Source organism: Rhododendron vialii, chromosome 5a, assembly GCF_030253575.1.
Source record: "Rhododendron vialii isolate Sample 1 chromosome 5a, ASM3025357v1".
In the NCBI taxonomy this organism is placed as follows: domain Eukaryota; kingdom Viridiplantae; phylum Streptophyta; class Magnoliopsida; order Ericales; family Ericaceae; genus Rhododendron; species Rhododendron vialii.
The window spans coordinates 10,254,230-10,276,660 of record NC_080561.1 but is presented as its reverse complement, the minus strand read 5'-3'; the positions used below and the strand labels follow the sequence as shown (position 1 = coordinate 10,276,660).

Sequence of the window (22,431 nt, the reverse complement as noted above, 5' to 3'; positions counted from 1 at the left end):
CTCTCTCTATATATATATATATATATATATATATATATGTGTGTGTGTGTGTGTGTGTGTGTGTGTGTGTGTGTGTGTGTGTATGTATGTATTATAAAATAGTGTAAAAGGGTAATAAGGGTAATTTACAAAATGGAAGGATGAAAACATAAGTATAAAAAATAGGCGGGATAAATTCTTACATGGCATGGATAAAGAGGATGGATATTTAAATATTCCTAAAAAAAAGAAGAAGAAGAGAGAAATCAAAATCAAAACAAAACCGTGTTTCATCTTATTCTTCTTCCGCGCCCAAAATCGAACGAAGAGTGAGCAAGAGAGAGAGCGGACGGCTACCCAGACCAATCGGCCAACACCACCACCACTGGGGACCTCCGCCTCCATCGCCACCACCGACGACCTCCGCCGCCATCAGCCCCTCCTCTTCCATCCCCTCCACCGACGGCGACCAGCATCAACAGCAATTTCTGCCTCCGCGACCACGCACCTTCAATGCCCCTAAACACCCGTACTCTCTCTCTCTCTCTCTCTCTCTCTCTCTCTCTCTCTATATATATATATATATATATATATATATATATATATATATATCAGCCACAACCCTAAAACTTTTTTCGATTTCACTCTGGTTAAGGTTAGGGCTGAACTGAAATTGAGACTTTCACTCTAAAATTGGGGATTTCACTCTAATTAGGGTTATGCTTCCTTGCTTGCTTAGGTACTTATATTTGCAGTAATTTGTGGGATTATTGTTTGTAACTTCAAGCAATTTTGATTTTCAGAGAGACCAGCTGAGGATTTTGTAGGAAACTTTGTATGAGCAAGTGCCTGGTAGCGAAATGGCAGCTTTGTGGTAACGACTTCAACCCTTTGGTAATTTTGTGTTTAATGCAAGATGTGAACCACCCTGACTTCACTATGGAACATTGGTTGTTTGAATTTTCAGTCATGTTTCTGTTGACTATTCTAGTTGAAGCAAAACCCATGCTCAAGTATATCCCCAATATGACTGTAATTTCCATCTTCCGTTGGTGAAGGAAGCTCTAGCCATAATTGACAAAATAAAACGGGAAAATGGTTCTTGAATCTATGGTTGAATCAGTGATGAATGATTATGCCAGAGCTATTGTGTTCTATGTTGGAAATAGGGATTTTTTCTAAAATGGAATCGCAAACAAATGCATGAAATCAATTGTGCTATTTGTAGATGGATTATGGAAACACCAAATAAAACGATAATCAGAGCTATTTGTCTAGAATTTAATGTTCAACGTTGGTGGGTTTTTTTTTAAGCTTTTTAAATGACATTTGCCTCTTCTCTGAATCAGTCCTCCAAATGATCCATGAGCACTTTTCTGTACTAGTGGTTCCTATACTATTTCTCTCTTTCCTAGATGGGATATGTTTTCTTCATTTGCGGTTGGTAGTTGATATATTGGCCTGTGATGAATAATTGTCAAAGCCCATGTATTGAAACATAAAATTTGGTAATTGTCAAGTGTATTGAATGGTGAAGAATGTAATGGGAATGTTAAAGATAGAAGTTCGACATACAGCATACAAGGTCCAGTTTGAAAACCAAAAACTGGTAAATTACTGAAAACTTCTTTTCAAGTGCTGAATTATGATATCAAAAAAACCTCTTGGGGAATCAATGATTCTGCATGGTATAGTGGTAATGGAACTAAAGATATGACTGTAAACTAATAATCAGGCCCTAGCTTTGCGGTTTCTCATTTTTTATTTTGTTCTTTGGTTTTTTTTCTTTTGGCAGGGACGAGAGCTGCTCTTTAGGGTAACCAGGATTGGTTTTGAGGACATATAATCAAGCCTAGGTTCCTTATCACAGAAATATGGCAAAGACCACTGGGTCTGGTTAATTGCTAGCCTAAAATAAAAATGTCAATTGCCGTCCCTTTTCTCAATATTTCTCCCAATCAGTTATTTTTGGTCCATAATTGAAACTAACGCAAAGATGATAAGAGTTATGTTGTTTTTGTATAACAATCCAATTACAAAGTGATTGAGACATACAACTCAGTTTGGTTTGGTTAGTCCAATTACGAAGCACGTAATTCAGAATCCCGTTCAAATGTCTAGCAAGATGGTAATTCCTGCAGCCTTTCAGAAGTCCCTCAGTTTTTAAAGCGTCCATATTTGTTTATCGACTAAAAATTCCAGCCGGTTGTCTGTTTCCAAACAAATAGATGAAGTGCAATGAGAATAAACTTCTGCTGTAAAAGATGAACATATTTTGTGCTTTGAGGCAGTTACACTACATTTGCTGGTTCTTTACCGTAACTTCTTTAATGCAGGTGGTATGAGTTTAAAGGTGGTGAAAGAGTTGCCTCAAGTGCAAGAGAGAGAAGCAACAGGGGGAAGATTTGGCAGTGGTGGGCATGGCGGCGGTGGGTGTGCCTCAATTGCGTGAGAGGGTGAAGAATGCAAGCATGGAATGCTATAAGATGGAAAGAGAATATGGTTTCTACAACTACAAAGCAGTCAAGATGCCGAATGATTTGGTGGCAAAGAAGAGCGGAATGATTTGATAGCAAATAAAATGGAGATGTAAATCCTAGGCGAATTTGTCTTACAATTGAAAAGTTGAATATTGGAATGTAGCCTCTCTCTTTTTGTGTTTGCAAATGAGGTTTATACCATTAGAGGAGAATGTACTCTTATTTATTTGGATATGAATGATATTTATCATGAGAATGTATTCTAATGATATTTGTCATGAATGGATAAGTTGGCAAAGGATTTTAGCTATGAATATGGCTTGTGAATGGTGATTTAGAATGAGAAATATCGGGCATGATGTTCTTCTTGTTGTTTTTGCTGTACTGACTGAGACGCGTGACGTCGGGCTAGGACTAAAAATAGGGGAGATTTTGCCAAATTTTTTTCAAAACCTACCTTTGTGATTCATTTGGACATTCTCATAAATTGGGATTTGTTTTTACATTCTACCAAGTCTACGTCTATTTCTATTACACAAAAATAATAATCCATCAACAAGAACTAAAATGCTATATTTTTATGAACAAAAGCAGAATGTCATCAAAAAAGGACAACTTGAAACAGAAATCTCTTTCCATAAAAAAAGTACAATTGTCAAATCATAAGTAAATGCCACTCAAGTTGCAAATTTTCATTCAAACCTTTAACATAGACAACCATATCTTATAACATGATAAAGACACGACACGACATGATACAGATACGACACGACACGAACAAATACTCCAACAGCTTTTTCTTACATGCCAATACCAAGTCTAGCCAAAGAAAATAGTTTGAGATCCCATTAGGCACTAGCTAGTAAATGGACACGACACACCACAGATGCGACATGATACAAATATAAAAGCACCCACAATCAAGTGAACTGAACTATTCTTCAGCATTATCCAGTGCATTCAGTATTTTCGTAAAACTTGGTGGTGGTCCTCCGACACGTTGCCCTTGAGTCTCCAAAAAACTTGATTGCCCTCCTTGCCAAACTTGCCTACTTGTAATATTTGATTGCCCTCGCCAATCATGACTACTAAATGAGGTTGACATGTTTGTTTGTGAACTTGGAAACACATACATAAATTGGTTGAAGCTTGTTTTGGTTGGGCATGAATTTGGAGAAATTGGAAGATGCTTCCGCCTTGTGCCATATTTGGTCGCATATTATGGGGCATCATGTTTGGCCACATTAATTGTCCCATGTAGCTTGGCTGATTCTGGCCAACAATAAAAATGAGAATTAACAATAATTTTCACATGATTCATGAAATTGTACAATAAAAATAGTTTAACATGAAACAAAAACGAAAAAAGTTTAACGGGAAATACAAAAAAATTCTTACATTAACATTTACCAGACTCTCTTGTGTCCCAACCTCCTGAAAAAAATTGTTGTGTTCCAAACTCTCTTGTGTCCTAACCTCCTGAAAAAAAGTTTACATGAAACATAAAAATAAAAAGTTTATTGGAAACCAAAAATTAGCAATACCAAAAAATTCTAAATTTTACATTAACTTATACCTTGGTTTTTCCCTTGGACAATGTCTTTTTTTTTGTTTCTATTTTCTTTTTACCAATTTTTTCAAGAACACTTACTTCCTTTTGGTTGGCGGTCTCCTTTTTCGATGAAGAGTTACCGGGTCAAGTATGTTCGTGTTTTCTTTGGAAGGTAGAACTCCATCTCTAATTGAAAAAGAATTATTAGGAATACCGGAAATCACATTACTTCCACAAACATTCGAAGATTCAATCAACTCTCTTTTTAGCTCAAGTAACCGTGCCATCACCTTGTCATACTTTTCTTGACTATCTTCCGCCAAATTGGCAACCTCATTAAAGAGATTGCACATATTGTCATACCGACGTGCTTCAATTGACGTTGACGAGTTATCATAGTTGATTCGAATTTTAGTGTGCACTCTTTTGACATGTTTGTTCCATCTCCTCAAACAATCGACAGTTACAATGTGCTTCATTTGTTCAGCATTAATATCAACAATAAATGGCACTTGAATTCTCTTTTCCTCTTCTCCATATGTAATCCACTCTTTTACCTCATATTCAGATACACTTTCATTTTTTTTACTACAAGAACACTCAAGTCTCCCGACAAATTCTTCATAAAACTCTCTCACCTTCTCATTCGTGTACACACTTTGAAATTGCCTTTCCAAGCCACTTTTAGTTATTAACGGGATGAAACTCCTCTAACTTTTCCCATCTTCTTCATTTTCACTCTCCACCTTATTCGCCAATGCATTTTCATATTGCTCTACAAATTGTTTCAAGGTCGTCTTTGAATGAATGTAACCATCAAAATATGTATTCATACCCTCGCTTCTTTGTGTGGATGACATTCAAGCCCAAAAACAGTCATTCACATAAGCAAGAACCCACAGTTTCTTCTCCAGATATAACCCCTGTAATCATGTGTTATTTTGAAGCTCGTACTTTTTGATGAACCCATCCCAAGCATCCTCAAATTATTTTATTGTCAATGAATTCCATACTGCCTTGCGCATACATGAACTAATTTGTTCATAGGCGTTGTACTTACATAACTTTTCTGGCAGCTTTTTCATAATATGCCATATGCACAATCGATGTCGGGTGTCAGGGAATACTTTTTGTATAGCATTCTTCATGCCCAAACACTGGTCGGTAATTATTGCTTTCGGAATACAACCCCACATGCATGTCTTCCAAGTCTTAAATGACCACGAAAATGACTATGTGTCTTCATGAGAGATGAGCCCGCGTCCCAATAAAAGCGACTGACCATGATGATTCACGCCAACAAATGGAGAAAAAAGCATGTCATACCTATTTACTAAGTAAGTTGTGTCAAATGTCACAATATCACCAAACTACAAGTTGCCCTACTCCTTGCATCAGCCTAGAATACATTCCTTAGTCAACCCTTGTCATCCAAATCCATGGCATAAAAGAAGTCAGAATTGTCAACTTTCATTCTCATGAAATAACTATGCATCGCTTCAGCATCTCCTTCCATAAGTTTTAAACGTCATTGTTTGTCTACATAATTCTGGTTATCCTTCTGACTATATGGAAGCTTATCAGGCCCTCCCGCCTTAATTTGAAGTGAGGCATAAATATGGGGCAATTTAATCCCGGCTATATCATTTAACATGAGCTTTCTTTTCACATGTTCATCAATTACCCTATTGCTCTTGAAGAACCTACACTTTCCCAGGCTTTGATCGTTATTGTGCTCCAAGACAACTAAATTTAACCTCCACTTTCCATCCGGGTTTGAAGCAAAAATAAGGCGAGCCGGACAATCAATTTTTGTTTGTGGCCGTGGTTTCACCGGGTTGCTTCCTCTCAACCTTGTCTTTCCACCACGACTGCATTGAAGAGTTAGATTTTTCAAGTTTCCATCTTTTCCCTTTCTTGATGTTCTTTTTGCTACAAAAAATCCTTGTTGTTTAGCGTATCTAAAGATAAGCTTCGTTTGATGTGTCAAATTTCATTCCCACCTTCGGTTCCTCAATTTTGTCTTTACAATTTTCTGTTGTCTCATTAGTACCACTCAATACCTCTTCTTCATTGTCTCCACTTCCTACTTCCTCCTCCTTTTCTTCTACATCTCTACAAAATTTAACAAAAAATTACAACTAATTAAATCTTGTTCAACTATTGCCCAAAAAACCATGTTAATTATATTAAAGGATGAAGAAAATACCTTCCAAAATCAATTTCACCATCCGGAGGAGGCATAGCCGACCGAATAGACTCTGGCAATATCAAAGACGATGGTGATGGCAAAGGAAACATCACCTATTGGTAAAAATAAAAAGTAACATATAAGCAAATATGTTAGACTCCATTAAAATGAACGTATGATTTATGAAAACATTAAAATGAACAAAGTAAAAAACACATTAAAATCCATAGTAACCAAGCATTACAGACTATAACAATCAATCGCATTTTTTTGTCCGTTTTTTTACGGCATCCAAACATAAGCATGTGGCCATAGAAATTTCTGAGCAGTGCAAATGTATTCAATACCACTAAAGAACATACATAAGGCTTTTGAAGGCTAAACTTGAAATTCAAACTACAAATCTTTCTAGTGTTCCACAATCTAGTGATTGAATTGAAAGTGATTGTAAAAAACTTTGTCAAATCTTGTAGGGGTAGATTGGATTCCGCCCAAACTACTTCAAAAGTTCCTGCCATTGGGCTTGCAAATTCCCTAGCTTCTACAGCCACATATAGGTCTCGACCCTTGGAATGCGAAAAAGTATTTCGTACATCCATTTTTTTAGTCGCCAAGAGTAAAGAGGACTCCCATACTACAGGGCCAATTTGGATTCAAAATAAAAAAGCTTATGTCAATTACAGACTTTGAACAATTCAACTAGGACATGGGTTGATAAACGAACGAAATCGCAATTTCTGTTCAGCATTAACCCTAATCCGAGCAGAAAAAAGCAATGAACAAATAATAGAAATTGAAATCGAAACAAGTTCTGTTCACATCCCCAATTCAACTCAAGCCCTAACCCTAATCAGAGTGAAATCGGAACAAGTTCTAGTGCTATGGCAGAGAGAGAGAGAGAGAGAGAGAGAGAGAGAGAGAGAGAGAGTGTGTGTGTGTACAAATGTGTAGGGACGTTGGTGGTGCGTAGTTGCGTCGGTTGGTGGTGTGGCACAATTAGGGCTGCAAACGAGCCGAGCCGAGTTTTAGAGTGTTCGAGCTCGGCTCGCCAAAAATTTAGTTGGCCCGAGCTCGGCTCGAGCTCGTGACGAGCTGCAGGACTCGAGCTCGAGCTCGGCTCGAGATGTATTTACGGAGCTCGAGCTCGGCTCGTTTATGAAACAAATATATATAAATATATATATATAATATAATCGAGCCAATTCGAGCCGAGTTTCGAATAGCTCGAGCTCGTTCGTTTGTCTCTCGAACCGAGCCGAGCCGAGCCGTTATCGAGCTGAGCTCCGAGTCGCTCGCGAGCGGCTCGGATCGTTTGCAGCCCTAGGCACAATTATAGCCGGTGGTGGCGATGGAGGCAAAGGTCGCCGGTGGTGGTGGTGGTGTTGGCGGGTTGGTTTGGGTAGCCCCGCTCTCTCTCTTGCTCTCTCTTCGTTCGATTTGGGGTGCGGAAGAAGAATAAGATAAAACACGGTTTTGTTTTGATTTTGATTTCTCTCTTCTTCTTCTTTTTTTTAATGGGCTGCCACCTCAACTGATGTGGCTGAGGTGTGCCATTTTGCTGTGCCTGTAGCATTATCGTAAAACAATTAGGGTAATAAAGAACTCAAATAAAGACTGATTAGAAATCATGTGGAAGGAATGATTCTCTTAGAACCCGTCAATGGGGTGGCTCAGGGTCGGTTCATATATTTTGAAGGCCGGAAGTGAATTTTCTATATTGAGTCTGAGCCTTTTACATATTTATAAATTTCTTTAAAAAATGATAAAAGTACAAAAATAACAAAAAAAAAAAAATTTCAAACCAAAATAATACAATTATGACAATATAATTGTAAAAAGATATGATTGCAAATTTTTTTGAAAAAGAAGAAGATACAATTGTATTTTTATTTGGAAACATTTTAATATTAATATGTAAGTTATATTACAACAGGACCTCAATTTTAGACCAAAATTCGGGGATCGGAAGCGGTCGCTTCACTCGCCTCCCCTATAAGCCGGCCCTGTAGTGGCTGCACCGATCGAGAACCGACTGCTGCGCGGAAACCACCCCGAGTCCCGCACAGATGTTCCGAGCCGTTCAATAATTTTAAAAAAATTGAGTGAGCCCATGAAAAATCAACTCAATACGATATGTGTAGGTTCTTAATCCAATCTTTTCATTTTTCATTGAGCTTACCGGATCCTGAAATCTAATATTGTGTTTGGAACACTTTTTGAAATTTTTTTTGAAAAAGTAGTAAGGATAGTAAGTGAAGAGAGATAGAGAGAGAAATGATTAAAAGTAGGGAGAATCTTTTGAAAAATACTTTTCTCATAAATAAAAAAAATGGAAGATTGGACTGAATTCCTAAAAGTATTAGATTGGGCTGATTTTTCGCGAACTTACTCAATTTTGTTTTAAAATTATTATATGACTTGAATCATCCGTTGCTAGTCCAAAATCGGCCCGGTACGACGATCGATTCGGTGCAGCAATTCTGAATCTCTTATTCGAATGACACAAACAAAAACCAGACGTTAGACCATACTGTACTTTTAGAACTTTACGTACGTAGTCAAGTCCAATAACTAGTCCACGTTGTTGTTCGCACATTATGCGAATAGGTTTCGTGACTGATGCTTTTGAATGGGTCAACAAATCACATCACGATCAAAGCACACAGAAAGTTATGATCAAAAAAGTCTTTCTGTCTACTAGCCCTTACTCTTTTGATCATAACTTTCTGTGTGCTTTGAAACGTGATGTGATTTTGGTGTCATTAGAAAGCTGATTTCAAGATCTCGAAATCGATATAATTTGCATATTTTCGATTTTGGACGAAGAAGTTATGACCGTTTGAAGTTATGACCGTTTGAATTTCAGTTAGTTTGAGGGAGTTAAGTGCCAAAAATAAAAATTAGAGAGGGGTAAGTGTATGCGAGGGTTAGTTCGAGGGGGTAACTATAATTTGCCCTTTTTTTTATAATCTAAGTGTCTAAGACAAACTTACACAGACATTTTAAGCTAGTTGCGGAAAAAAAAAAGCACCAGAATTTAGTATTTCTGAAAATACAAAAAATTATTTACCATTTCTGAAGTATCATGCAACATTGTTTGTTTACATGGTTCTTTTAACTATTTACGAAACAACAAATTATGCAATATTGATATTTTAACCATATTGTGACAATTTTTTATTTATAGAGAATACGAAATGCCAAGGGGACAGACATGCCATTTCCCTCAAACAGAAACACTTCAACAAAAGATATTTATTTAAACGAAAATCAATGTAGGGAAATCATACCCACGGCCGCGCGCGGCCGTCTCCGGCCACCGGACGGCCGATCCGAGCAGTTCAAAAAATTAAAAAAAAAAAACCGAGGGGCCTAACGCGGGAATCAATGGCATCCGATGTGTGTAGGGTGTTTGATCTAAACACCCTATTTTTCGTGTATATGTGTATATAGGGCCCCTCGGTTTTATTTTTAAATTTTTTTGGACGGCTCGGATCGGCCGTCCGGTGGCCGGAGACGGCCGCGCGCGGCCGTCGGTATACCATCGGTGCAAATAGCACCACTCTTATTTAAAAAAGAAAATACAAACTAGACCCGATTCAAGAAAGAAGCAACCCGTTTCAGCAGAACCGCAGCCTTCTCACAATCCGGGTCAAATAAATGAAACCCATGACCCTCTCCTTCGGACTCCACAATCTCTCTCTCTCCGACCCACCCGCTTTTCCCCAACGCCTCATAATACCCCCACCCTCTCTCCCTCAAGAAATCCTTCTCCGCAATGCAAACCAGCACCCTCTCACAAATCATACCCGGCAACCCCGGGTCGGCAGACGGGTTCAGCCTCGGGTCGTCGCCCAACCCGCTACTCGACGGGCACATGAACTTGTACATCTTATCCTCCTCTTTTCCACCGAAAAACGGGTGAATCAAAACCAGCCCCTTAACCTTCAACCTGCCCGGCCCGGCCCGGATTGCCACGTTGTTCGCTATGTTGGCTCCCGCGCTCTCTCCGCCCAAGAAAACGCGGGTGAAATCCACATGGTCGTTGATCCACGGATCGGGTCCGGACCCAGACTCGTGAGAGAAAACCCACCTGAAAATATGAACAGCCCGCTCCACTATTTCAGTTTGACAAAAATGTATATATACACAAAACCTCGTATAAATATTTATTCTGATTGAAAAATTAATCGGGTCTTATTTATCTTATTTTATTGAGCTATATTATTTACCGAAAATGATATTGGTACCGACGGGGTCGGTACCGAAATCATAGGGATGGTTGCGCCAGGTCGTCTCCGGCCACCGGACGGCCAATCCGAACCGTCCAAAAATTCTATAAAAAAAACGAGGGGGCTGTGCGCGGGAATCAACGGCATCCGAGGCGTATAGGGTGCATGATCCGAACACCTATTTTTCTTGTATATATGTATATACGCATTATACACAAAGAAGAGGTGCTTGGATCAAGCACCCTACACACCTCAGATGCCGTTGATTTCCTCAGCGAGCCCCCTCGTTTTTTTTTTTAGAATTTTAGGATAGCTTAGATCGACCATCTGGTGGTCGAAAACGGCTCGACGCGGCCGTCCCTACGATTTCGGTACCGACTCGTCGGTACCAATAGTGCTACATTATTTACTTACTCACAGATTTAATAAATTTTTATTTACTTTGACTTCAATGCTGCAAACGAAAAATCAAGTTCTATCTTAAAAAAAAAAGAAAAAGAAAAAAGAAAAAAGAAATCTTTAGTGTATTTTTTAAATCCGGGTTCGCTTGAACCCTAAAACAATAGTAGAGCCGTCCTTGCCTGAAAACATCCCACGCGTCGTCGTACGCGATGGGGAGGAGGTGCTCCGGGGGGAGGCGGTAGTCGACGGAGACGGCGGCGATATTGGCTTCGGCGGCGAGGGAGGTGACGAAGTGGTGGAACTTGGGCGTGGAGGCGGAGCCGAGGCAGAACCCGCCGCCGTGGACGTAGACGAGGAGGGGGAGTTTCTTTTGGGGTGGGGAGGGGAGGGGGGAGGTGGTGGTGGTGGGGAGGTAGAGACGTGCGGAGACGCCGGTTACGGGGGAGATAAGGACGTCTTTGGATCGGACCGGGGATTGAGGATCGTCGGAGGGCGGGGCGAATTCGGGTTTGCGGCCGAAACGGTCGATGGTGCCGTCTTTGTGTACCTGGAAGAAGGGGGGGAAGTCGTGAGTGATTTCAGTTGCGGTGGAGTCCATTGTTGAGAGAGAGAGAGAGAGAGAGAGAGAGAGAGAGGGAGGAGTGGTTTACGAACAAAGCGAAATGTAGGTTTGACTATGGATGGGGTGGGTGGCTAGGCAGAAGTATAGCTGGGAAGTATTCTGGTCAAGCTAATTGGCGAGTCTTTGTCGGCATTTCTCCTTAGACTTGGGATTGGTTTGGCTAAAAAAATCTAAGAAAGTGATTTTTACACTCTGCCTTTTTAGCCAATAGCATTTTATTTTTTATCTTTATTTTATGTGAAAATTTTTATTTTATTACTGTTCATCCATTTTAGAGGGTATTATTATAATTTCAAATAGAAAAAAGATAAAAAAAAATTAAGGAGTGTCAGTAATAAAAAGTGGAGTGGTCAAACCAATTTCCAAAAATCTATTGTATCCTAATTTGTTCTTTTTGGATTATCGGCTTGTTGGCATGTGGTGATTTGGCTAGGGGAAGAAAGAAAAGAAAAGAAAAAAAAATTAGTTGGGTGACGATGTGTTCCACTAACTAAAATAAGTACTTATTTTTTAAATTAAAAGTTAATGTATTATGAGAGAATAATATGTCTTGTAAAACAGAGAATAAATACTTAAAAAATAAGAACCTCAGTAGAATTTTCAAGCCCAAACGTGAAGGCTTATTGCACTTCAATAAGCCAATAATGTAGCAGAACTGTTTGGCCAAACAAGGCCTTAGTCACACTTAAAATTTTGTTGGATTGGATCATTTGATAAGCTTATTGTGTTTTTTTTTTTAATTTCGTTCCTCGCAATTGTAATAAAAATGGCTCATGGTTTAGTCAAGTATACCCAAACTATTGAGGCGCCCGTCACTTGGTTTGGAGATTGTCCGAATTGGGTGCAACGGAATGTGTAGTTGTATATTGCTTCATGATTGAAGAATAAAAATTATTGATTGACAAAAGGTAACTGTTTACACCTTTTTTTTGCATCAAATCTTGGGCAAGAGCTGAAGGGCCATTTAATTAATTGTTAATTAAATTGGGCCAATATATATGAGTTTCTCGGGCTAAAATTAACGAGCCACATTAATTTTGTGATTTGAAGCAAAGCTTGGTTAATTAAAATTCAAGTGAAGCGGCATAATTTTCCATGAAAATTCTTGTTCTTTTCCATTTTCAAAAAAAAAAATTCAAAAAATACCCTTTAGATTCACCTTAGATTCCTCATATTTCTAATATTTCTCTCTCTCTAACTCTCTCCACTTATTACTCCTACTATTTTTCAAAAAAAATTTCAAAACACAAACCAAACATGGGCATGTGTAGCTTTGTTGCTACAAAAGTGGAGTGCTCCACGATGTAAAAAACAGTTGGGCTTTTTACTGTACTTGATATTGGAGAAGTTATGGACACTTGGCATCCAAAGAATTAAAGGAGGAAGTTACTCCGTATATCTGCCAAGACATGGGACACTTGTCCAACATCCAAGAACCGCACTCTCCCCCATGATTTCAACTTATGCGGCCACTGCTCCTCCACAATCCGGCTGCTCTCTTCTCTGCACCACCTTGGCCTATAAGTAGAGGAGCCGAAAATAAAAGAAGGGTTCTAGCACCAAAAAGCCCAGCAACGCTTCTATCAAATTCATATCTTTCCCTTTTTCCGGTCAAACTCTATCCATTTACTTCATCAACTAAATTGGATTTTATCTTTTCTGCACCCTTTATATTTACCTGTACCCGTCATCTATATTATTCAGATGTAATTAATAAAGTTCGTCTTTATTTTACGATCTATTCTTTTTCTCTCACGGTTGAAAAATTTTAAGTCCATTTCGTTTTGGCAAATCACGAACTTCATTGTTGCCTCACTATTTGGGTCACAAGCAATCGCTTTCAATTATGAAGTCAGATTAAAGGCTCTCTCAATCCTTTATGTTGGACGCGATAAGTCCTGACACGCCCGCGCTCACACCACACACGCCATTGATTTTCCGTCACGTCTACGCGGCGGAAAAGTAGGAAACAATAACATAAAGGGAGACTTAAAAATCCATCCTCAAATCTCATCCTACTTAAGTATTTATCATGCACTTTTTGAATAGTTATGTTTTCATCGTTTCAGATGGTGAATTCCCTATATTACTCTTTTAATAAAATATTTAAATATATGTACATATTTCTTTCCTAAATTAGTGGGATTGTAGCAATTACAATTACCTAAAATTATGGGATAGAAATGAGAGAATTTTGAATTCTCAATTTTTCAAATCCTTAATGAATATATTCTAAACCATTCTCTCTCTTTAATTTTGTGAATTTTTCAAATTCTTAATTTCGTGAATTTTTGTAAATCAATCATATCATATTCTAAACTTACGTGAATATAATTCGACCATTTCATTTAGATAATTCATGGTTAATAAACCATGAAAATCATGTATAAAATACACAAACCATGAATAAAATAAACCATGAAAATCATGAAATACATAAACAAACCATAAAATCGTAAATACAACCCAACCACTGACTCAACAATTGGGGATATACACATACATAGGTAATTCACCGAAAATCATGGAATTAATATCCCTTTCTTCATCAGACATTCATGAACGATGAAATACACAACAATGAAAAACACCATGAAATCTACTTTTATTTAACAAAAAAATACATCACAGTATATTCTCATTTATGAGGAAAACACTAGTTCAATTGAAAAGACAAACACATCTTTTTTAAAATAGCTTAAGATGTGCATATATAGAGAGACCTAGAATCATAAATACGTTTTAGAAAACCTAACAATAGATATTCATTGATGGCATAAGTTTTATTGTGGCTTACGTTTTTGATGAGATCCAAAAAAACTGAACCTTTCCCAATAATCAAAGTGAGTTAAATGACTTCAGAAAAGGCCCACAAATAAGCTAGAGTAACATAACAATGAAAATGGAAAATGACTGTTTAAGACGTATTTTGATAATTAATATCCGTCAAAAATATGCTGAGAACATTTATTAATACTGAAAATGTCATTGGCGGGTATTAATTATCAAAACACGTCATTCACCGTCATAACAATGAACCTTATTGTACTTGTTTTAACACATCTTTAGAAACACTCCACGATCAAATTGGTGGAAATATTGGAGTTTGAATATTTTTTTGAGTGAATTTAGACTTCACTTGGTTATTTTATTATATATAGGATGTATATCTTTGATAGATTCATGATTTTTTTACATCGAGTTGGTGAAACAATCTTGTCTTTAACTTTATGTCACACAATGTCATTGTCGCTTGGCTATATGGAGAAAAGTAAGTTAAGTATTTGAGATTGGAAAGATTTTACATAACAGGGCCGGCCCAAGGGTAAGCTCAACAAGCCCAATCCCTTGAGCTAGGGCAACCCAAAAGTTTACTTTGTGACCAAAAAAAAAAAAATTTGTGATCCGAAAGGTGCTTCAATTCTATTAAATGGCCTTGATTTGTGCTTTTAGAAAGTAGGAGTATATCATTATCATACTCCTTATAAAACCATAAGTAGTGACTTTTTTTGGTTGATTTTTTTTTTTGCCACACTTTATACATTAGCGGGAATTAAAAGGGAGTTAATGAGTTAGTTCACAGAAAGTTTATAGGCTCTCCGTAGTCCTGAATCCACAAACTCCCATAACGAGACTCAAATCCTGATCTTTCACAAAAATTAAGAAGAACCAGGTGTTACCATTGGGCTACAAGCCCGTTGGTAGAACTCTATCACAAGTGTTAGATTTTTGGTGAAATTAGACGGCTAAAACATTGGAGGAGATAAAAGCAACATTTGGTAGAATTTAACCTATCTGTTGTCACTTTATTTCGTTGAATCAAATTCTTGATTCTCACAAATAAGGCCCCGTTGTTGCGCAAAAAAGGATGGAAAATGAAGAAAAAATCAACTTTTCCGTAACTTTCTGTGTAAACACTTTCCTACAATAGAGGTATTGCCAAAATGAAGGAATTTTAGTTCTTCCGCAAGATTCTCCCCAAGGGAACTCACATAAAAAAATAAATTTCTTTTTTCCTTTACTTCACTCCACTCTACTTTTTTTGAGAATATATTTTTTACATAATATTCCCGACATCTGAACGGAACCTAAAGGTTTGAGGTTTCAAGTGATTATCCTGTGCGTATCACGAGACTTTGCTATATAGTCGTATCATTTGATATGCTTTTGAAAAATATGTGTGCAACGGAAAAGGGTTCTGATGCAGTGTTCAAATTTTCTTTTTTATTTTGTAACATAATTACCTTTTAAAAACATAACCATAGATTATTTTGTTTTATCAGCCATAGCAGTAGATCCCTGATGATACAAGTTTCGTTGTGGCTAATGTTTCCGATGAGGTCCAATAAATGAACGGTTCCCGATTATCAAAGGACCCTGCTAACCACACATACATTTGTGCATAGATTTTTCTGTAGGGCCCAGCACGGGTTCCACACAAATGATCTGAGCCGTTCATTAGATGTAAAATATTTTTCAAGGGTTCTTGTAAAAAATAAGCTCAATCTAATACCTATAGGTGCTCGATCCAATCATCTAAATTTTCATTCAGATTTTCGGGTAATGAAAAATTAGATGATTAGATCAAGCACCTATAGGTATTGGATTACGCTGATTTTTTAAGGGAACCTTTGAAAAAATGTTTTACATTTAATGAATGGCTTGGATCGTTTGTGTGGGACCCGTGGTGGACCCCACAACAAAATCTGTGCATAGATTATTTATGTGGACAAATTTACCGTTATCAAAGTGACTTCAAAATAGTCCCACAAAATGACCTAGACTACACGATACATCTTCGAGAGAGATTGAAGAGGATCCAATGCCATTTAACACAAAATGGGTGGAGGAGTTGCAAGGATAGACTGAGGGGCGGATGGACTCGGACGACCACCCTACTCAAGTTACTACAAGTTTAATTTATAGCTATCCTAATATTTTGTGACAAGTTTAAAGTTATATAGGTTTGCCGACCCATATATTATTTCTTTTAAAATCTAACACCCGGTCATTCACATTCTAGCAAGGAGCGTCGAACTTAATTAAAATTGAATCCTGATTTTACATAGGGATGTAATATACTAATATTAATTAGCTTATATTATTTTTGTATTTGAGATTAAATATGCACGTGCCATATGGTATCCACCTATGGGCCAAGGGCGAAAGTATAGGAAAGGCAAGAACTCCAAAAAGAAGTCAAGAACCGCGAGCTCAACATAGGAACCAAAGCAGGCAAAATCTAAGTCAAATAACACCCTTGTAAAAATTTAGTCGATTGTCTCTGACTCCATGTATAAATTCAGTAATTTGCTTCGGTCATTGAGTTATTGATAACTGACTAATTTAACTTTTTGCATGAATGTTTCATTCATCAAGCGCTACAACGTGAATGGTTCGGAAATTAACTTTTGAACTTGGGTTGAAATTCATTTTAAATTCACACTACACAACTTGTTATGTTTCGGGCGCAACGAAAGTTCTAGCTCTATGCAGGGATTTGTGGTGATGCGGACTTCGAGTTGGTGTTGTGCAGTGAGGTGTACAACACCTCCGAGCCGTCGGATTGTGCATCCAACGACTCGAATCTCATCTCGACAACCAACGATCGAGAGCCATTCAGGTCTCGTTCTGCTTTCTCTCAAAACCTTCTTTTCTAAAAATAAGGTAATTTCAAACTCAAATATAACGAAAATGAAAATTGATTTTTTAATTTTTTTGCACCGTTTAAAAAATCTTAATGAGATCTATCAAACAAGATCCATATTGGTAGAAAAATTATTTGCGTAAATACATGATTTTTTACCTTAAAATTACCTTCTTTTTCTTAAAGTTCTTTTTTTCCATAAGTGGAACGGCTTCTCATTGCCGAGATGAGATCTGAACCGTCAGATGCACAATCCGACGACTCTGAAGTGCGCACCACTATACAAGACCATCCCCAATTCGTGGTGATGCATAGCGGATGTTTGATAATTCAACATTTGGATCCTAACCCAAAAAGACCGCAATGTCAGTAGAAGGAGTTGGTTAAAACAAAGTATTTGGTCATGATCATGTGTTTCCAACCTTTGGTGAAGGAGTTGATTAAACTAGACGGCAATATGTTAAAGTCATTAGTCATTTATCTAGACTTCTACTATTTGGTGAAGGAGTTGATTAAAACAAAGTATTTGGTCAAGGTCATGATCATGTGTTTCCAACCTTTAAAAAGTAGGAGGACCTTTTCTGTCCACTTCTACTATTTTGGACATTCCGAAAAAGATTTAATATAATTTTAAATGTATAATCTTTTTTCTTTTTTTTTTGCGATATGGGTCTTATTCGATATATGTTAATTATTTCTATTATAAAAGATGTTATATATTGAAAAATATAAGTAATATACTAATGGCACATATGCCAAAAATGGACCAAAAAAATTGGGACGGATGGCAGGGGCAGCTCCACCATCTATTGAGCGGGTTCAAGTGAATCCCCTAAATTTGAATAATAAATTGAAAATTTGTAATTTTTTTTTACATATAATCAAAATTTTCTTTAATATTGTCAAAGCTGAACAATTCTTCCGCAGCCAAAGTAAATGAAAAGTTTCTTAAATTTGTTCGTAAATAGATAATATAGCTCAACAAAACAAAATAAACTAGGCCTAATAAATTATTAATCAAAATAAATAAGCTTATCTTATATAGAGCTTTATATACAAAAAAATTCTTCAACATTTTTGTCACCGTTGAACCAAAATCCTGGAGCCGCACCTGACGGAGAGAGTATATTATTACACTCTACTCGTTCCGGCTGGAGTTTGGACCAGGGTGGAGCACGTGTGTGATCGTTAACCTACCATGGATTGGTTTTGGGCTTGGCTCATCAGAAATTTGTTGGGAAAATGACGGCCCAGGACATGTTTTAATAATTAATACACTCCAAGGACATGCTAAGAACAATTGTTAATACTGAAAATGTCTTTGGTGGGTATTAATTATCAAAACATGTCATTGGCCATCGTTTTCCCAAATTTGTTTGGTTTTGGGCTTGGCCCATTTGGGTGTAAAGGTTTTGCCCTCTTAGGAGTTTCGAGCCTGGTCGGCCCTGGGCGTTTTTAGACTTTGTCCCATCACGTGTTTTTTTTTCCATCCAACCTTTGCTTCGATCTCCTTCCCCTCTCCTCCAATTTGATGTAGCCATTGTCAAATTTTTCTCAATAAATTTGTTGCTGATAAAAAATAAACCTACCACGGACTAGGTCCTCTCTCAATCACACATCTTGGGTACTATCGAAACTCATTCCACTACAAGAAATCTTGGCTTTCCCAGCGTTTTATAAACGCCGGAAAAAGTGAAATAAACGCCGGCAAAAGTCTTCCCGGCGTTTTTCCCAGCGTTTTTAGTAAACGCCGCGACTGCCGATGTCAGGAATAGTTCCCGGCGTTTATCAAACGCCGGTAATGTTCCCGGCGTTTTTATTACTATTGCCGGCGTTTACAAAACACCCGGGAAAAGTCCAAGGCCGGCGACTTTTTCCAATTCCGGCAGAGATTTACCGGCGTTTACAAAAACGCCGGGAAAAGTCCAAGGTTGTGATTTTCCGATTCCGACAGGGTGGGCTTTACCGGCATTTACAAAAAACGCCGGAAATTTTTTATTTTTTTAAAAAAAAATCTGCAAGAATGCTACTTGATATCCAAACAACAAAACTTTAGAATCCATATACTAACAAAAATAAACAATAATTCATACTTTTGCAATCCAAATTCATGTTCATATGTAACCATAATAAAATACAGTCAAGGAAAAAAAGGACAAACAAGTCAAAGAAAATAAACACTAAGTCCCTAAAATAAATAGTGTCCCGCGCGCCTTTATCAAACACATTCTCCTGATCATCTTTTTCTCAAGCATTTGCAAATAAAGAAGCAATATTAGTTGAAAACTGGAGAATAAATAATATGAAAGCAACAAAGAATGAAACTATAAAATAGGGCATTACAATAGGTACTCACCTCCAACCACTAAAGTAGTTTGTCACCTAGCATTGTAGAAGAGTTCCATGTAACCTTCTCTTGAAACAAGAAAACAAACAAATAAATGTTACGGTACCAAAGCAAAGAATGTACTTCCTTATGTTGCAGAGATGTACCACAATTGCACTTAAAATGAAATCAGACCCACCTCAATCTCTGGTTATCTACCACTAGTTGCACCTTCCTCATGTTTGGTCCGCAGCTGCCAGAAGAATACTATACACTAACTCATCACAAACAAATAAAAAGTGACAAATTGAGAAGTTAAAGCTACAACTCCAGCAGTTCAAACGGCAAACTTAGAAGTTAAGCATCAAAGCTAAAACCCACGCACCTAGAAGTCAGGCATAGTTCAGATGGAACATTTTAACTTACATATACTACTGTTATGCAAACAGCTCACCTAGCAACATATTTCTTAGAATACATGTTTTTATCAGGCCAGGAATGCATCAGCGAAGTTATTTCTTCCCAGAAGGGGTGCATCAACAAAGTTATTTCTTCAACGGTACAAGTTCCTCAAAGGAAGTAGGGAACTATATTAACTTCCAAGATGTACACAGACAAGCAAATACAGGATGGGAGCGAAAAATAGTAAGCCCTCAGAATTTACCTCTTAGTGGGACGTGACTTAAGTTGTGACTCTTTCTCAAGGCCAATTTTATCGTTTAAACCCAACTTCAAATCAGGCATTCCTGAAAGAAAGCACTTCATCAGAATTTTCCCAGTCACATCACATCACATCACAAAACACTACCTATAATCACCAAACATTTATAAGCAACCAAAGTATGAGTACAAGAAACACGTGACAATTCACAAACCAAAGATGAATGCTTATTTTGAAGATTCTCTGCCTAAAAAAGGTCAATGCTTATAATGCAAGGACCGCTTTAACGCGCACTGCTTACTAAACAAAGTAGTATATCCTAGGAGTCCTTCACAGATTCATTTTATTGACATAGTTCAACCATAGAAGCTGCTTTAACGTAGCCTTTGTGAAGCATTCATTGAAGTACCAATGCGTCCTATTTTGACCACATTGCAATTGACACAGCAAGCAGCCAAAAGCTATTAAACAATCGAAATCCAACAAGGAGAGTCAAACAATATTAGTTAAAGATTGGCGAGCCAACGAATACTCTTGAGAACCGGCCAACACAACTTTGTATAGTTGGCTTGGACCCTCTGGATCTAAATTCAAGGAGGTGGTCTTTTTAGAAACCAAAACCTCCTGGACGAACATGAATTTGAAAGGTATCCACCATATTTCCCCTAGAGGAACAATTAGAGTCAACAAACAAATAATGACAAATAACATAAAAGGGGGATAGTGTAATTTTAGCACAGAGGTATACAAGTGAAGGAAGAAAACTTTAAGCTTTTATTCTAACTTAACTTTTAAGTATAGTGCCTGGGATTTTCAAGTGAACTTACAGAAACAAAACTTTCAAACCAAAGACCATCGGCATTTTGATATCAATGAAGGAAAAATGAAGGGACATTGGACAAGTATATGAAAACTAAAACAGTCGCAACTCCGAAAAGGTATTTGGTCCCCCACAGAGTAAGTATTTTGTTCCCAATTTTAAGACAATGAAACCAGCACAATAAGAAGTTAGAAAAAGCAACAAAAATCATTACTGTTAATTAGATGTACATCTTGACATTAGTAAAATCTCACCAAGACCATTCCATAGATAATATTATGATCAATTCTATTCACGACACGATGAAAATAATCCCTCTGTTATGCTCCTAAACTTATGTACCCTTGTTTGTACCTCTTTCATCTATATAATAATGGATGGACACGCACATTTTTATCTTTTTCCGATGATCTAATTCGGATTAAAGTTTTTGATTCATTGGTAAATGGTTTTGCCAATCAAACACAATTTGTTTTTCTTTTTTTTTACCCGAAAAGAGAAGATATTATCATTCCAAGGAGTCATACCGGATAATTTTTTGGGTGGAATTTTGAATTGCAATAGAGGAGGAGGTGGGGCTCTTTACTTGGTTCGGTTGCCAGTGCCACATAGGCAATGTACAAATGGTGTACAAAATCGGTGTACCCATAGCACTTTTGTTGGAATAAATATGGGAAAAATGACGGCCAAGGACGTGTTTTGATAATTAATAATACATGTCAAAGACATTTTCAACATTAACAAATGTTCTTAATTTGTTCTTGGTGGGTATTAATTATCAAAACACATTCTGGGCCGTCATTTTCCCATAAATTAAATATGCATGTGCCGTGTGGTATCCATATATGGGCCAAGGGCGAAAGTATCGGAAAGGCAAAGGACTCCTAAAAGAAGTCTAGTCCTCGTTACAAAAAGCCCGCAAATATATTTCAAGTTGTAATTGGGTCATTTCAATAAACATGGGCCGAGAAGATACGGTTTGTGGAAGGAATATTGGTTTACTTAATGTAAAGTTTATCTTTACATGGATAGAAATCATACTCCTATTATTTTGTGTTTAGTAGAGATTGGCTTAGGACTATTAGGAAAGGAGAAGTAATTGGTCAATAGGGATCCCGGCAGGGATTGGGAGTTGCTGTAGTACTGCAACAGCCGCACGCACTACACGGTGTAGCTTATTTAAGAGGGGGAAGAGGGTTTTGCGGGGACCTCTACCATGGAAAGGAATACGAAGAACAGGAAGCACGTACATTCACGGCTTGGTTTGGAGGAGGTCGCAACCACGGCTTGGATTGGAACAGAACAAGATGAGTAAAAGAAGTTCTTGTGAGATTTTATTTTTATTTATGTTAGGCTAAACTTCTAGATTAGGGTTAAGGATGAAACCTCATGAATATGATTGGTTTAATGCATTTGATTTTTCTTACGTGCTTTCATATATAGTTTATTGTTCAAATCTCATTAATTAATTTGGTTGAAACTCGGATATGGATTCAATCAGGATGAGTTTTTAATTTCC

The 22,431-nt window shown here is 37.4% G+C and overlaps 1 protein-coding gene and 2 long non-coding RNA genes across 3 annotated transcripts; 1 reads left to right on the top strand and 2 right to left on the bottom strand.

The window, feature by feature from the left end:
- The first annotated feature begins 516 nt into the window (after window positions 1-516).
- Window positions 517-2,806, top strand: LOC131327156 (uncharacterized). The gene is made up of 2 exons (XR_009200212.1): window positions 517-853; window positions 2,316-2,806. It is a non-coding gene; the product is annotated as an uncharacterized LOC131327156 (long non-coding RNA).
- A 6,947-nt stretch (window positions 2,807-9,753) lies between these two features.
- Window positions 9,754-11,527, bottom strand: LOC131327151 (probable carboxylesterase 2). Its single transcript, XM_058360173.1, has 2 exons — window positions 11,016-11,527; window positions 9,754-10,295 (listed from the first exon to the last, which is right to left on the bottom strand). Exons 1-2 carry the CDS (start codon window positions 11,432-11,434, stop codon window positions 9,791-9,793), a joined length of 924 nt encoding a protein of 307 aa, XP_058216156.1. The 5' UTR covers window positions 11,435-11,527; the 3' UTR covers window positions 9,754-9,790.
- Window positions 11,528-19,172: 7,645 nt separating this feature from the next.
- LOC131327154 (uncharacterized) lies at window positions 19,173-21,237 on the bottom strand. The gene is made up of 2 exons (XR_009200210.1): window positions 20,096-21,237; window positions 19,173-19,705 (listed from the first exon to the last, which is right to left on the bottom strand). It is a non-coding gene; the product is annotated as an uncharacterized LOC131327154 (long non-coding RNA).
- Between the last annotated feature and the right edge of the window lie 1,194 nt (window positions 21,238-22,431).

Coding starts and splice junctions, on each gene's coding strand:
- LOC131327151 (XM_058360173.1), bottom strand. CDS start 11,434: ATGGACTCCACCGCAACTGAAATCACTCACGACTTCCCCCCCTTCTTC. Junction 10,296..11,015: donor GACGCGTGGGATGTTTTCAG/GCAAGGACGGCT, acceptor TCATATTTTCAG/GTGGGTTTTCTCTCACGAGT.